The sequence below is a fragment of the Clupea harengus genome, unplaced genomic scaffold (genome assembly GCF_900700415.2).
Source record: "Clupea harengus unplaced genomic scaffold, Ch_v2.0.2, whole genome shotgun sequence".
NCBI lineage: Eukaryota > Metazoa > Chordata > Actinopteri > Clupeiformes > Clupeidae > Clupea > Clupea harengus.
Window position 1 is genome coordinate 159,405 of NW_024879593.1, and position 15,971 is coordinate 175,375.

General features: G+C 40.7%; 1 protein-coding gene across 1 annotated transcript; it reads right to left on the bottom strand.

Moving 5' to 3' along the window:
- Positions 1–59: 59 nt before the first annotated feature.
- Positions 60–15,543, bottom strand: LOC122129123 (chromatin assembly factor 1 subunit A-like). Its single transcript, XM_042704168.1, has 14 exons — positions 15,430–15,543; positions 15,102–15,152; positions 13,333–13,571; positions 12,913–12,973; positions 12,313–12,381; positions 12,005–12,225; positions 8,870–9,041; positions 7,927–8,007; positions 7,620–7,715; positions 6,428–6,683; positions 4,673–4,814; positions 4,201–4,510; positions 3,995–4,076; positions 60–649 (listed from the first exon to the last, which is right to left on the bottom strand). The coding sequence occupies exons 2-14, from the start codon at positions 15,129–15,131 to the stop codon at positions 540–542; spliced, it is 1,869 nt and encodes a 622-aa protein (XP_042560102.1). The 5' UTR covers positions 15,132–15,152; positions 15,430–15,543; the 3' UTR covers positions 60–539.
- Positions 15,544–15,971: the final 428 nt, after the last annotated feature.

A 15,971-nucleotide genomic window follows, 5' to 3' on the forward strand; every position in this document is an offset into this window, starting at 1 on the left:
ACATCAGGTTTGGAAATTGTACAAAACCACACTGGCCTGTGAAATTAATATCATCTGTCAAAGAAAAACCACTGATTCACAAACCCAAGCCAGGGAGGGTGATAACAGGGGGAAAAACATACAAAAATACATACAAAAGGTATGATTATAGTATCAATTAAACCCAGAGTTAAGTATAGCAGTTATGTTTAATTACACACACACAAACAAACATGTGTCCATGTGAAGTGAAGAGGAAAAACAAAAAACACGTCATTAAAAGGCAAACATCTGGTGTTCTGCTGATACTAGGTCCAGTTGGAAATTCGACTGCTTAATATTAAAGACTCCACCTGTAAGCTAACATTAAGCTTCTCGGACAACAGCTTTTAGCCCTGCTAATTGTTTATACTGATGTGTTTCCATCATAAACAGCTTGCGTCAGTTATACCCAGTTCTGTCAATATTCTGTGAATACTCTACAGAGACCTGCACCCATCGTACTGTGGTCTTGGTTGGATAAGTGGTCGTGGTTTAAGGTCAGACAAGTACCTGGGACCTCATGTACTAGTTGGGCAAGGCAATAGGAATGCAGTCGAGGCGCTCACTTCCATGGGCTCCAGGGCACCTGGCTGAGGTGAGCTTGAGCCGCCATTCTGCGTTAGGAATCCTGCAGAGGAAATGGACATGGTTCAGCACAAAAGGAAAAGAAAAACGAGGGAAATTTGAAGTGTATGAACCAATACCTCTAAACTAAACTGGTTCTGATTTTGGTAATACATGGCAACAAATTCTGCCAAAATAGTTACCTACACTTGCCATTTGAAGTTGGGATCACTGCTTCAATATTTTGAGATAGAATACAGAATCGGCAGATCTTTTCAGCAAACTTCTCCATTTAAATCATCTTACCACTCCCACCACTGGTTATGTTGTTCCCAATTGAGAATACCCAGTTCCCAAGTCCTAGAAAAATGAATAACTTGGGGCAAAACTGTACCCAGTTACATTAACCTTCAGCTCAACGTACACCTGCCCTTGAAAAGTATCTTCTAAAGTTCACTGTATAAGCAGCATGAAAAACTCAGGTAGTTGAGTAGGAAGTATGTCAAAGCCGTTAAATCACCATGACTGCCATTAGTGTGCAAGAACTTGATATTAAAACGTGACCATAGGGTTATCAGAAGTGATGTAAAATGTAAGAGGTATCCTGAGTATAGGGAATTGTTTTAGGGATAAGGACTAAAACCAAGTCCACCTGAGCGGCAGGGATTCTAGATATTCTATGGTCAAACTACATTTTGAAGTGTGTAAGTGGCCAAGTGTCAAATCCTCTCAGTATAGGAAATCGGTCCTTGTTTTTAGATGTAGGAATTAAAACAGAAACATTCAAGTACAAACGAGCTGCTAATCAGTACTTAGAACTTGGTTCTATTTATGTTAAAGGATTTCAGGCAAGTCTTGCCACTTCTTTGCCTGAAATAGTGTTACCAAGATGGCTGCCAAGATCAGACTTCCATCTAAATGAATTGGGGAATGATCCATAACTCCACATAGGATGGGAAAACGGACATCACTTGAATTCAACATTCGTTCATCAACCGCCCAAATAAGGCCGAAGACTACTATTTTGGGTTGACTTGCTCACTGTGCATGCATCAGATTTCGTGCTATTGTTGCTATGGTAGCAAAGGAAATAAACAGAATGCTCAGGTAACGCAGAATGCCTTTTCCAACGACTGGATTGCTCTTGATAATCCAGGACAGGACATCCAATGACAGCGCCACCATGTTTAGTGTTACAGACTTCCCTATTCATTTCCCCATCAGTGGTTTGTCTCCTAGAATATCTCTGGCTATATGCAAATCTGACTAGCTGGCTGCTAGCTACATTATTTCACACTTCACACTCCAAACATATTAGGGGCAGTGTCATTTCTTCACGTTTTTTGGTTCTGAACGTTTTAAACTAAGATTCTTGCATACAGCACCTTTAAAGAAGCTATGAGCCGCCAATAAAAGTAGCCTGTTCAAAAGTTATTTTCAATGTGACATTTCTTTTTTGTCTTTTTATGCAAATTCCCATTTAATAAATGCCTCTTATCTTGTCAAGATTCATTTTCAAGAATGACCAGTGGAGTTCTTCGCCTCAGTCTTGTTCAATATTTGTATTTTGGGACACCGTTGGGGCTTTAACCCCTACTTAGACTACAGACTTTGACAGTATTAGGGATGTATAATGATTTTGGCACAACATCGATATCACACAATAAAAAAACCGTATAGGTGAATTATGGGCAGACATGAACATTTCTGCCGTGTTCACTAGGGATGAGCATCTCCATCACTGAGGCCGATGCCATACACATCTTGATGCACTGCCAATGATCCAATGCATATGAAGATACAGTACCAGTCAAAAGTTTGGACACACCTTCTCATTTTTTGAGAAGTTTTTTTTCTTTACTTTTATTATTTTCTACATGGTAGATAACAATTTTTTTGTTTAGTACATCATTCCATATGTGTTCTTTTGTAGTTTAAATGTCTTCAGTATTAATCTACAATGTAGAAAATAATAAAAGTAAAGAAAATAATTCTCAAAAAAATGAAAGGTGTGTCCAAACTTTTGACTGGTACTGTACATATGAAGCAACTGCTAATGTGATACGATTCACCCCTATTGAAATACAGTACGATTCGACACAATTTGATTCAACACATTGCGATTCAAGGCAATACGATGCAAGGAAAATAATTCAATGTATAATTCAATATGGAACAGAACAGATAGTTTGATTTTAATTCTCTGTTTTTTCTCAAGCAGCCAGCCAATCATAAATTAAGGCAATTTTGACTTCACATTTTTACTTAATTTCTCTAGTACTGCAACTCGGTAAAGATCTTGGGGTATGTCAGACAAAAATCAGTTCAGTGTTGCCATTTTTTATATGTTTTATTGGATATTCTAAATAATAAGTTAATCATCTTCGTAAGGAGTTATTTGTTAAATTTGGTGGAACCAGTCCAGAAGAAATTGTGAAAATATTTAAGGTATCACCACCATCATCATCAACAGAAAATCAACCTTGGAACTTTGTGATGTGTAAATGGAAAAGAATGCATAGCAACCCAGAGGGCTCCTTCCTGCCATTCAATCATTATGAAACTGAAAGACAGCTACACAGATCAAAGAATAACTTCCAGTGGTTTGTTTGGACAGTTTCTTCTAAGGTTTAGTTAAAGGCTCATTCTAGCTGTTCTAGCCCTATTCAGGGACTAAAATGTCATTAAAGCTGTGCTTCATACGGATACTGAATGTCTATTCATCAACTGAAATATGAAAAGAATAAGAGCCAATTGCTAGCCTATGCTAAAGGTAGCTGCCCTTTCTTCACCGCTTTTAGTCCAAAGAGGTCAGCTGTACTCTGTGCCATCTCAGAGGCTTCTGGAGGATTTAGCTTCAAGAAGTTGTGGGCTTCCTTAGGCTGATGTACTTAGAGCCACGGTACACTATGCCTAGCAGTCATTACATGACCGGAGACAACGCTTTGCAGTTCAGGCAAGGCCAGGTATCTGAAAAGTAGAGAAGCTCTTCACTGATGCCACTCATATTGGCTTTACCACGGACACCTGGATATCCTGTCCGGAAGCCCCGTCAGCATGTTGAGCCTCACTGCCCAGTGGATTGACAAGGGCAATCCTTTAAAAGGCTGTCTGACACTTGCAGGAGTGCTCAGGTTCTGACACAGCAGCTGCATTTGCGTGTCCTGTCTGAGCGCAGCATGGCGGACGTTCTGCCCATGGGAAGGAGACAAGTGGGGCATTTCAAGCCCTTGTAAATTGCATGCAGTCACCTACGAGGTGTACAGAAGGATCTCGGGATGACTTCAAGTTGCGGCAAACCGATGGAATTTGTCATTTTGTATGATGCAAATCTTTGTTGAACAGAAGAGGGCACTAGGTGCATAGGCTGCTGCTGCTTTTGAGCTCAAATCAATTCTTACCAACTCACCAGATTCAGTATTGATGTAGACACAGTCTTCTTCCTCATCCTCTGTGTCCGCCTGAAAACCATCTGTCTCCATGACCGCTGTCTGGGTGAGGAAACATTGACCAACATTTCAGTTTGATTTTCATTTCTCTAAATCATTTAAAAAAAAAGTCAAATGTGGATACACTAAACATCTGCTTAAAAAAAAGAAGACAAAAAACCCTTACTTGTTCCTGGTCTACAGACTTCTTCATGAACTTTTTGATTGACATACTACCAGCAGATTTCCTCTTGGAGGAAAGCGTGGGAGTAGGCTGTGGGGTAGTTGGCGAGTTGCCCTGTGAAGTAATTGGCATCTGGGGATCCTCACGACACTGTTGCACACCAGGTGTGAGGTAGTTCCACTGACAGGGCACAGGTAAGGACTCGAGACTGAAGCGTGCCAGGACTTCCGCATGGACATACCAGCAGCAGCGCCTAAAGCAGGATCGCTTCGCATACACCGCACTCTCCTTTATCAGACGCTTCACACCCACTCTGTAGACCAAAACACAAACACCTCAGAAAGACTTTCACAGCAACCAGACCTGCTTTTTTCACTTGAGTGAAAGTGTGGGTAGTGACAAGAGCAATATTTCTTAACGGCAAGCATAGAATTAAAAAAATGGCAGAACGTTTGTATTCTCTGATTTCTGTTACCTGGTGGGAATGCTGTCTCCAGAACCCTGGGGGCTGCTCACAACACAAGTTGCCTGCTGACGACAAAACTCCTGGAACTCGGAGATGATAACTTTACTGCTGTTGATATTACCGTGCAGCAACGGTAGAAGCTGGGGAAGCACTGCAAGACCAAAACATGTGTCTCAAATACACTATTCAGAAACCCACTGAACCAAAATGTTGTCAACACTAAGTTTAGTTTGAACTACTAAGATGGGTCTCAATGTAAAAAATAAAAAGGCCACACTATTCAAATGACATTAGCCATCCTTTTAAGTTCTTTTTACAAGGCCTCAGCTTCAATCAATCAATCAATCAATCAATCAATCAATTCAGGGATACATAACACACTTATGTAATGGCAGTATACATGTAACGGCATACGTTTCTTCACATGGATAGGCCTAGGTGTGGTGGCCAATTTGAAAGCGTGTGCAGCTGTGCGGTTCTCATTTGATGTATGGCATAACCTTCAAAAATATTATAGATTTTACAACTGGAGTCAACTAGGAGACATTCAGTTTCATGAAAGGATATTTAGAAACACGCACTCAGTGATGTTTGAATGATAATGCCTATGCAATCCATTTGCAGCCTAGTTTTAGTACACATTCAGAATAGGCCCGTAGCATTAAACTTTAATGCTAGCTTGCTAAGGAATGTAACAGTACGTTTCATCATGAATAATAATGACTGAAGTTTCAATAGTGGCGCTAATTCAGTAGAAGACAAAAAAAGACATAGAGGAAACACTGTACATCATCATCATCAAATTTCATGAATTTTCCAAAACTTTCCATGAATTGGGATTTTAAAATTCCCGAAATTTTACGGAATTTCCTCAACCAAGGGAACCCAATGGAGAAATTGAACATCTTTACATACTTGCACATCTTTGGAAATACACCACAGCGCATGTTCATTACTTGGAGGTATTTAATATCGGTTCTATTTCGTCTAACTAGCCCTACTTTCTACCTAGGTTAATTGGCCAATTTTACTGCTGGAAATGGCTTGATTTCTAATTATTATTAGAATATATAAATTTCCACTCACAATTTCTACTTGTCTATCTCTAAGGAACAAGGTGTCTATGACTGACATTTGTAGCACTGCTGTCTTAGTAAAACACTGTGTACTCTTGCCAGTAGTAAACAAATATTTGGTCTGTTTTTGCCACTATTCATTTTGAACAGGCCACCACCACTCATTCATTTCTGGATGTAAATCGCTTCAACATGGAAGTCATGTGGGTGAGCAACTGGTCAAAAACACAACAAGTCAAGTCAAGCTTTCATTACAATCTGGAACTCGATACTGATTGTTAATCTAAATCGGCAAAGGTAAATTCCACCTCTTTAAAGGAAGTCAGCATCATACCCTAAATGACACATCCAACATGTGGGAGCTTGTGTAGCAAACATCTATGCTGGGACAGAGGACATTGCTCTTGTGGGTGACTGAGTTGTTCTGAAATACAGACTGACTAAAATGAGGGAACAGCTGCACTGAGGAGATGTAATTATTCACAGCATGGAACCCATAATTAGCGCCACTAAAATGAACAAGAGAAACGGTCTCCAAGTCAGCAATCAGTCTGTATAAGCGTACCAACATCAAAGTGTTCTGACTGATACCTTATTGGATTGAAATTTTACTTTCTTGAAAATAAAGAAAATAAATCTCACTCAAATCTCTTTGCATAGTACATTTAAAGGGTACCCCTAGACTTACATTCATCACGCTGCTGCCCAGGTGAATTGGCAGGTGAGGAGGGTTCATCTTTGGGGAGGGGCTCCAGAACAGCGATGGCATGGGCCTTCAGCATGTCCATCTGAGTTGGGGAAAACTCCTTCTCTCTCTCTCCGTCCCATAGGCAGCCCGTGATAACAGCCTCCAGCACCTTCACCTTCTTCTTAGCAAGCAGCTCATCCCACTCACGAGCCTTCAGTTTCTGACGCAACTTCTGCTTCTCAAGGTCTCCCACTTCCTGCACAACACAATGTTTTAGAAAATTACATTAGGGCCAGCGATTTTCCGCGACCATTTTGTGCATCAAAATCGCCCAAATTCCCCTGTATTTTGTCCTGCAAGACTGTATTTATTTCAAATAAGCACAACAACGATTGCAAGGATGAACAAACATTCATTTAAAAAAAACAACAATCTTAGAAGGTTTGGGTCACTTGTGGCACATATTATTTACTCATTTTAAGCTATCAATCTACCTCAAGGTGAACAAAATGAGCCGAAACGGGAAAAACATTTTTTTTTTTTTTTTTACTACTCTAATGTACATTTTTCAAAATATGAATTCTGATCAATTACCCACCCACCCAAACAAAGTGGCCTACTTCTGATTGTGTAAGTTCTTTTCTTGACGTTCCATGTTGTCAGACCCTACTAATAACATTTACGAACCTGTCAGAGGCTAGCATTTTATTTTATGCCTTTATTTGGACAGGACAGTGAAGTGTATGACGGGAAGTGAGGCGGAGAAGAGGTGGGGAGAGGACCGGGAAACGACATCAGGCCAGACTTGGACCTGTGTCCCTGCGGGCAATGAAGCGCGTAACTGGGGGGACTTATCGGCTTGTGTTGCACCACCGTGCCCCAGAGGCTAGCATTTTTTGTTAGCATTCTGGCTCAATACAGGACAGTTTTCAATCGTTTTTGTCCCTAGTCAAATGTTGACCTAAAAAATATCTAAAAATAGGAGCCTTTAACCAATCTCTGTGTGGGATGAAGCCCAGAATGTATGTACTGTTCGCAGAAGTCGCCAAAAGCCAAAGTCTCCAAACAGCGTTGTTCTTGTTGTCAAATTTCCAGTGTGTTCTCAACCACAGAAAGAAGAGGAAAAACAAACAAATAATAAATAAATAAAACATATTGTCTAGAGAGGGGAAATTCAGACATAGTACTTTACCTCCCCCAGAGCCCCTTCGCCATCTGACAGGTATCCATGTGGTACAAAGAAAACGTCATCGTCACTGTCATCTTCTCCGTCTCCGTCCTCATCATCCTGCAAAAATAAGTAGGTAGACAAACTTGTACATTCACACCTCACAAGGAGAAATCCTGACAGCACAAGACATACCCACATAACACTAACTTACTGTACACATAATACCTGGTTATTTCTCAAAATCTCTAAAAGAAATTGGTTTTCCCCTCATCTTATGAGTTATAACATTAGTAGAGTTGTGAACCGAATGACCAAGATGTGCACTCACTCCCTCGCTGTGTGATAGAGACTCTCCAGGCTCATCTTCCTCCCACTCTTCATCGCTGTCTACTTCATAGTCAAAAAGCTCCTGTAGAATGACACAGACATGTTGTTAAAAGGTGCACTACTCAGGACATGCTAGCTGTCGACAAATGAGCTAAATAATGTATGCGCTACACTCTAATTAGGGTTAGCACTTGTTAGATTTAGGTGGTTTTCTAATTTAAGTTCATAACTTCACATACTTGCAACAACCCCCAAAAGCTAGTTGGCATAGCACAAGCTAGAGCCATCAAGGTGGCTCCTGGCCTTTTGTCTATGTTGATGAGCCATCAGACATGGTTCCTGGCTTTTGTGTGCCTTGGAGCTAGAAACATTAGCTGGCTTTTGTCTACAGCCACGACAGGATGGTCGAGGCCACATGGCATTAGCATCTATATGGCCATACCTGACCATAGCCCCAGTCAAGCTAGACTTTCCCCTCTGACCTCCAGACACACCCATCCCCTCCCCTTTACACCTCATGTTAATTCTGCAATATAAAATGTCTGTATTCTCTGTAATGTTTGAGAAGATGAAGCAAGGAGCCCAAGCCGTGAGCAGACGTGCCTAGCGCATGCTCGTGCTGCGCCGAGCTGACCGTGGCTAGTGACTGAATAAAACACATTCTTTCGCTAAGCCGTCTTCTACAAGTCTGTTATTCCTGAACAAGCTAACTTGAACCAAGCGTGGGCATCCGACGAAGGACAGCGAGATCTTTCACACTTCAACTTCTGCTTTTGCTTCAACTTTATTTATAAATGTAAAATCCAGCTTCCTATAAACACACACCTTGAAGAAAGTGTACAAATCCTGCATATCAGTTTAAAAAGACAGAAAAATACAAACACACCATTTGGTCGTACAACAAAGCCATTATTCTACCTCTAAGCGATCCTGTTTAAGACTACCTTGTCTTGTTGGATGGGGCAGCGTGCAGAGATGCATGTGCTCTTTTTACTCCAGGTACCCCAGTAAGCAGGCCGGTAATTCTCATGGAACTGCAGGAGCTTCATCCGAGCCCGATACTGCTGGTCAGGCGCACCATTAGTCTTTGGCCCCTTCACCACAACCAGCTCGTCACTGAGATTAGAACAGAAGGTTTAGAAGAGTGTTATTATAGCTATTCACACACATTTTTTAAAACAATGTACCGGTAAGTGAACAGTAAATAGAGTCCCTGCAGAAGACAGACATTAAACAATGAGACTTAAATGTAGGGCCAATGATTTTCCGCGATAACGGAAAACGGATGGAATTCGCGGAATGAACCCTTTGAAACGGAATTGCAACTTTCAGGCGGAAACATCATTTTGTGCATACAAATCGTCCAAATTCCCCTATATTTTGGACTGCAAGGCTATATTTCTTTCAAATAAACACAACAACGATTGCAACGATGAACAAACATTAATTAAGAACAAAACCACTGAGAAAATGTCACGTCTGCTCTGAACTCAGCTCCGGGCACGCCCCCCTTTTTAACGGTTGACCCACACGCCTCCGCTAAAGCCACATTCACGCCCTAGTCTTCCCAATCGCATTTAAAACAAAAAATGTTTAGTCTTCTGTTCTGTTGATGGCTGGCAAACAACAATCTAAGAAGGGCACGTATTATCCACTCATTTTAAGCCATCAATCTACCTCAGGGTGAACCAAATGAGCTGAAACGGAAAAAAACGGAATTCACGAAATGTGAAACGGAAAATGCATTTTTTTTTTTACGGAAAATCATTGACCCTATAAATGTTAATGCCATATTATAATCTCTTTCATGAATGTAAGAAATAGACACAAACTCAATAGTGATTGAGGGATATGCAAAAGTTTGGGAACCCTAATACCAGTCATGACTGAGTTTTAAGCAGTTTACATTTATACATTTTCACCCACTCTTTGCAGATGACAGTTCTGGGCCCGTAGTTATCAAGCCTATCAGAGTAGGAATTATCAGAATTTCTATCATCTCACATTTGATTTTGGTTGCGATTCCCACTTTCCCACTTCCCCAGCATGTCAAAAGATTATTGTGTATGGTACTAGTTCACCAGGGGATCGATTAACGATTGATAAATGTTTAGTGTCAGTTCTCAAATGACACCATAAAACTAAATAAATGTTTTTCTCTCTGAGTGGGAATGAGGTATTTATGTATGTGTGTGTGTGTCTGTGTGAGTGAGTGAAGGGAAGGAGTGTAGTATTTTTGCTTGAAATGCCAATCCCTACTTCATACAACTTCCAAATTCCACTCGCACCACAACTACATGGCATTTAGTTTCACGTGACGCAGTGATGTGATGTTGAATAAACTGTGGTTAATATACAGGTGCGGTCAATACACAATACGTTTTATTAAAGTACAGAAAATACTACAATAAATACTACAAAAATACTACAATGTTTATATATGTTGCGGTTAATAGTCGAGGAAATACGGTATGCGTCGTTATTTCATATGGCTCATGTTATTGTACGAGGAGTCACAAACAAAACAAAAAACAAACAAAGAGTATATATATATATATATATATAGCTTGCACGGCCCCAGAGTGTAAGAGTAAAAGGTTTTTAGTTAGAGAGCGGAATTGTTTCCCGGCGTGGCATTTGGCTGAAAACTACGAGTTTGGAGATTAGGCCTAGGCCTAGTGAAATGTATTAAAATCTGATTAAAATATATTGTAGTGTCAAGTGTATAATATTTTCAATTGCTCTGTATATTCTTAAATAATAAATATTTTAAATTACCTTAAAATGATTAAATAAACATTTTGTTTATAAAGTATGTTTTCCATGTTTTTTTTTTTTAATGTTATTGTCTTATTACTGCTGTATCTTATTAAGTTGCTGATTGCTTGCTTGCAAATATGTTAATGTTGTATATACCCTAGAAGTATTCGTTCCTGGTTAACAACTGAAGCCAGGCCTAATAACTTTGCTTCACTTCATTCAACTATACTATTTTAAATATATACATATAAAAAAACTGCATTTGACTAAAAGTTTGCTATGCAGTTATGGTTAGAAATATTTTACAAATGGCCGTTGGGGATTTCCAGAGATTTTTGCGTGAGCATTTCATTAAGTTCTGCAATTAAATAATTCATAATTATTTCTTAAAATTATAATGACTTTCTATAATTAATAACTTTAAAATGAACATGTTATTGTGACACCCCTCCCTTAAAGTGTATGGGGAATGAGTCTTTAGCATGAGATGAGAAGAACTAACGAAGCCCCCTACGGTTCAATATTCACCGGTGAACCGTGGTATTATGTCAATTATCTATAATTCCAATAATTTTCAAAACTTGATTTACTGCACTGCTGATTACACACACGTTGTACATTCAGACGCACAGAACATCTCTGGAGCCTGTTAAAATGTCCCTGGAGCCTATCAGCGTGCTGTATGCAAATAGGAGCTGGAGAAGAGAGGGGAAACTAAAAACTAAATCATCTCAGCTCCAACTTGACCATGGAGAACGCTAGCTAGACAGAAACAAAGTGTGGGAACATTTTATAAGAGGATAAGAAGACCGTAAACCAACATAGTAGAGTCTGCACACGTTGCTTTGCCACTGCTGGCTACTCTAACATGAGGTCTCATTTACATTGCCAGCACTCCCAGGTGGAGCAAGTAGAGTCCACCCGTTAGCTAAAACACAATCTCTCGCTGTTGCCTTCCAACAAAAATGACGAACAAAAGAAAAAAAAACTAAGCAAAGAAAACTAGAAGGCCACTTGGAGAACACAGAACCCCAAAGGCCACATCTCGCAACGTTAGAAAAAGTGAAACTACATTCCTAATTATTTTCAAATATATCTGCGACACCGTGATCTTTTCCTTCCTTCCAACAACACGTCAACATAATTATAAACTTCAAAGTGTCCTACTTTCAAAACCAGTTATTTTCTTGCCAGGGCAGAAGTTATTTATTGTTTAGAATTTATGTATGTTTACAGTCAGGGTTGTACAGAAAAACCTTTCATGAAAGTGGGAAAATGAATTAGGTGAATCTGTGGTGATGCTCTAAGCCATGTCCTACCTTCCTGGATCCTGGTGTTTGGGTTTGGGTTTGGGTTTGGTTGGACCAGAGCAACGTGGCTTCCTCCTCGTCAGTTCCTTCAGCCAACTGGCGCTCCTGTCTGGCTTAGCCAGGTACTGGTCTAAAACTGCATTCTCACACGGCACTCGACACAATGGTGCCAAACACATGTGTTCTTTGATCTCAAATGGAGCAAATTTGCCACAAGCAGATGCAAGCGTCTGAAAGAGAGAGGTCTCATCAGATTTCCATGATGATTTGTTTTTAATATAGAGATATAAACACTCCAAAGCTGTATGAAATCTAACCTTTGGCGCAAGCTGAGCCTTGGGCTTCTGCAAGAAGCGTGTGATCTCGGCTTTCTCAGCTTTAAGCCTCTGAAAAAAAAGAGGGACATTTTCTATTTACTATAATGAACTCTCCTGGAAGAAAAGAAACCCAGACTGTATGTCGTGAAACTGTATTGGTTAGAAGTCCTGAAACCAGAGGTCCCTAATGTGCAGCTCATGACAGGCACTGGCCTCCACACTTCCTATAAGGCTGATCTAGGTATCGACTCAGGTGCAGCTGAAAAAAGGATGAGAACGGCTTCAATGTATATCATGAAATTGCCATGACAATCTACTCTTTACAACCTTTAAAAAGTAGGCCGTTTCTGTTGAGCCAGACACTGGTAAAATAACAACGGCTGCTGTTGCTGTTTTCACCAGATGCTCGAGGGCTTGTAGCAAGACATGGGAATTATGCACATGACTAAGTGTAAACATGTAGTCCATTTCAGGCCAACGATCCATTGCCAAAATAAACAGATACGAGTCACTTGCAGTGACTAATTTGAACTGTAAAGGCAAGAACTGTGACTTCGCATGCATTTGGATCTGGTCCAGTCATCACAAAAGTTAACGTACATCCTTCTCCTCTTTCATCCGTTTTTCCTCCTCCTTCTTTCGCTTTTCTTCAAGTTTTGCCCTGGGGTAATGAAACAAAAAAGGACAAAAATAGCACATTACCAGGTTAAGACTTTTCCGTCGTAGCTTTTCCACTCATTTTTATTTGGATAGGCTTACCACGCTAATTAACATTTAGTACATGGGGTTTTCAATCCAGCTCCCGCCCCCTTGAACTGAAAATATTAATATCACTTCTGCAAGCATAACTTAGGGGCGTGTTACTATAATACACTTGATTGTGTGTAAATCTAATGATGACAACCAATGATGATAAGCTCAATCAGATATGTAGGGCAGAGAAACATGGGAATATGCTGTGTGAGGGGATGTGTCTGCATTACCGTGCACGAGGCCATCACAGATAGCAGAGATACTCACTCTTGCTTAGACTTGCGTTCCTCTGCCTTGGTCTTCAACTTTTCTGCCTTTTCTTTCTCCTCTTTTTCCCTTTTTTCTCTCTTTTCCCTCTCTTCTTTTTCTTTCCTCTCCTTCCTCTCTTTCTCCTTCTCTTCTTTCAGTCTACGAGCCTCCAGCTTCTTTTTCTCATTCGCAGCTTTGGCCTCCAAGCGCTGTCTCTCCCTCTCAGCACGTTGTTGTTGCCTCTCATCCTCCTTTATCTGGAAGACAAAGTGTTCAGAAATCCACTTCTTTGCACCCCAAAATACGACTCTTCAACTAAGATAGAAGAGAACACCCCTTGCAATGCTTACACATAGTCTCATTCATGAATCCTTGGTACATGTATGAGTAGTTATTCGTATAGCCACGGACTGATTCACAATTGCTGGAATGCCATTTGGTAATTAGCATATGTTCAAGTATGCATGCTATAAGGAGGTGATCGTTAATAGGCAAACCGTAAATCCTCAAATAAAGACCGGGATCCAATTAGAGGCCGGGCTTCAGATAGTAGCCGAGGGCGTGGTCGATACGGACAAATAAAGGCCGGGCCCCCGTATACAAGCCGGGGGTTAAAAAAAGGGTACGGTAGCCTATTTTACTGTAGCCTACCAGCATTCAGTCCATCAGCACAAAGCAGACATCACAATTTAACTGATCCAGGGTCCAGCTGAGCTAGGCTTCCCTAGTTCTTATTTTTTAAATACATTTAAAGTTCCCTGTTATAGGCTAACTTTTGCAAACAAATTGTTTTCAAAAATTTTCCGAGCTTAACTTCCTATGGAAAATGTTCCGCCCATTTGAACCCTACTTATCACTCATTTAAATCTTCACCAACAAAAGTGTGCCATCTATAAAACTGCTCTTTCTCTCTCCAAATGGCACCTTGTGCCAAATCATGCAAGTCAATGATCAGCCATTGTTAGTCCGTCCAGGGAGATGCCATAGCAAATTCATCAGATGTTTATATAATTTATAAAACACCTGCGTGGCGTACGTTGCAAATGGTCCACAACCCAAATGTGAAGTTTAGAAAACCGTGAAAAGCAGTGGATTTTTTCCCCCTGACTTCGATCTGTTAAAAGTACAGACTCCGTACTGATGAAATAGGAAAATATGTCAAAGAGAAAGTAAAAAGTTAAATACTAGCCCATTTTGGATTCACTTCTACAAAGCTGAATCAGAATACCAATAAAAGCATAGCAGAGACACCCATAGCTAACGCTGATGCCCCTGCAGCTACTAGCACATGCACAGGCGAGCTGGGGGCCCCTCTCCCAGCCAGTCACTCCCCAGAACCAGAACCAGGTCACGTTGAGGTCGAGAGCTCCTCTTAGGGAGACCGAGGCCATGCAGCGGCTGTCAGGTACATCTGCATGTCTAATGCCGAGTCAACTTCATAAGAAGGAAGGAATCACAAACATGACAGAGTGCTTGGAATTGGAGGGTGATGTGTTGGCAATGTTTTATGTCGGCAAAAGAGCTATGAATTATCTGCAGCCACAGAGAGCCAACGGACCAGGATAAACTATGGTATGGTATGACATGCATCCTTTTTCTGCCCAACCATCTGAACAAGATTAAGCATACATACTGGCAGTCCTGTCAGTCTGCATTGCAGTGGTCTAAGCGAGATCTAGGAGACATGGCACAGTCTAAACATGGCAACTAAAAATCCTCTTCACTAGCCTTTAAGGAGATTTTACCTCATGGAATGAAGGACATATGAATCTACTTTGACAACCTACCTTAAGAGAGTTTCTTTTCCCCTTTTTCATCTCTGAACTCTCATCAGGTTCCTTAAAAAAAAAAAAAAAGATGACCACATTTAGATTCATATAGCACCCACCAATATAATTCAGATCTTTGAATTTGAAGATTCCATTCAGCCTGCAATGCTGACTCAAAATCCTACCCATTAAAATACAACCTGATGGCAGCGACCGGTCATGATTTTGAAAGTCGATGATTGATGATAACTATAATGCTAATGTTAAATATAAAGAAGCATTTCTTCTGACCAACAAACCACACAGTGTAAGTCTGTCCCTTTACCTTAATATAACATCCACTTACTTCAATAAATGATGGAGTGCGCTGAGCAGATTTGTTAGCCTCTGGTGAGCTCTCCACAGTGGACAGAGAGCTAGACGAGGCAGGTGATGATAGCAGTCCACTCTCATGCCTCAATTCACCTCAGAATCTTCTTGCATTACTCTCCTCCATGACTGTATTCTCCTGAAGGTTCACTTTTTTCCATAGGACCATCACTCTGATTCTTTCACGGTCGGCACAGAAGACTGTGAATTGACGGGATGTGAAGCATCCAGAACCCCTGGTATGCGCTCATCTGTGGGAGGGAGGGTTCTGGTACAGCACGTGGTTTCCGCTGATGGACAGTGTCCGAGGAATTGGAGTCTTCCGTCAAGTCAATTGTTACCGCTGGAGACAACCAGGGTGCTTTTTTTTTATTAACAAACCATCTAGGGGCCCACGTCCATTAACTACAGGTGGTCGATGACACAAGGGGGGAGAAGAGTCATTCGCATCATTTTCTCCATCAGAAAGCCCACTTCCAAGGCAGGATGAGACAGGGGGACCTCGTGCTCTCTTTGTTT

Bases quoted from the DNA above. Each gene is read 5' to 3' on its own strand.
- LOC122129123 (XM_042704168.1), bottom strand. From the start codon at position 15,131: ATGAAAAAGGGGAAAAGAAACTCTCTTAAG. The intron at 12,382-12,912 runs GTACGTTAACTT...CTTTTTTTTCAG, and splicing joins GGATGAAAGAGGAGAAGGAT to AGGCTTAAAGCTGAGAAAGC. The intron at 9,042-12,004 runs GTAGGACATGGC...TTCTAATCTCAG, and splicing joins AAACACCAGGATCCAGGAAG to TGACGAGCTGGTTGTGGTGA.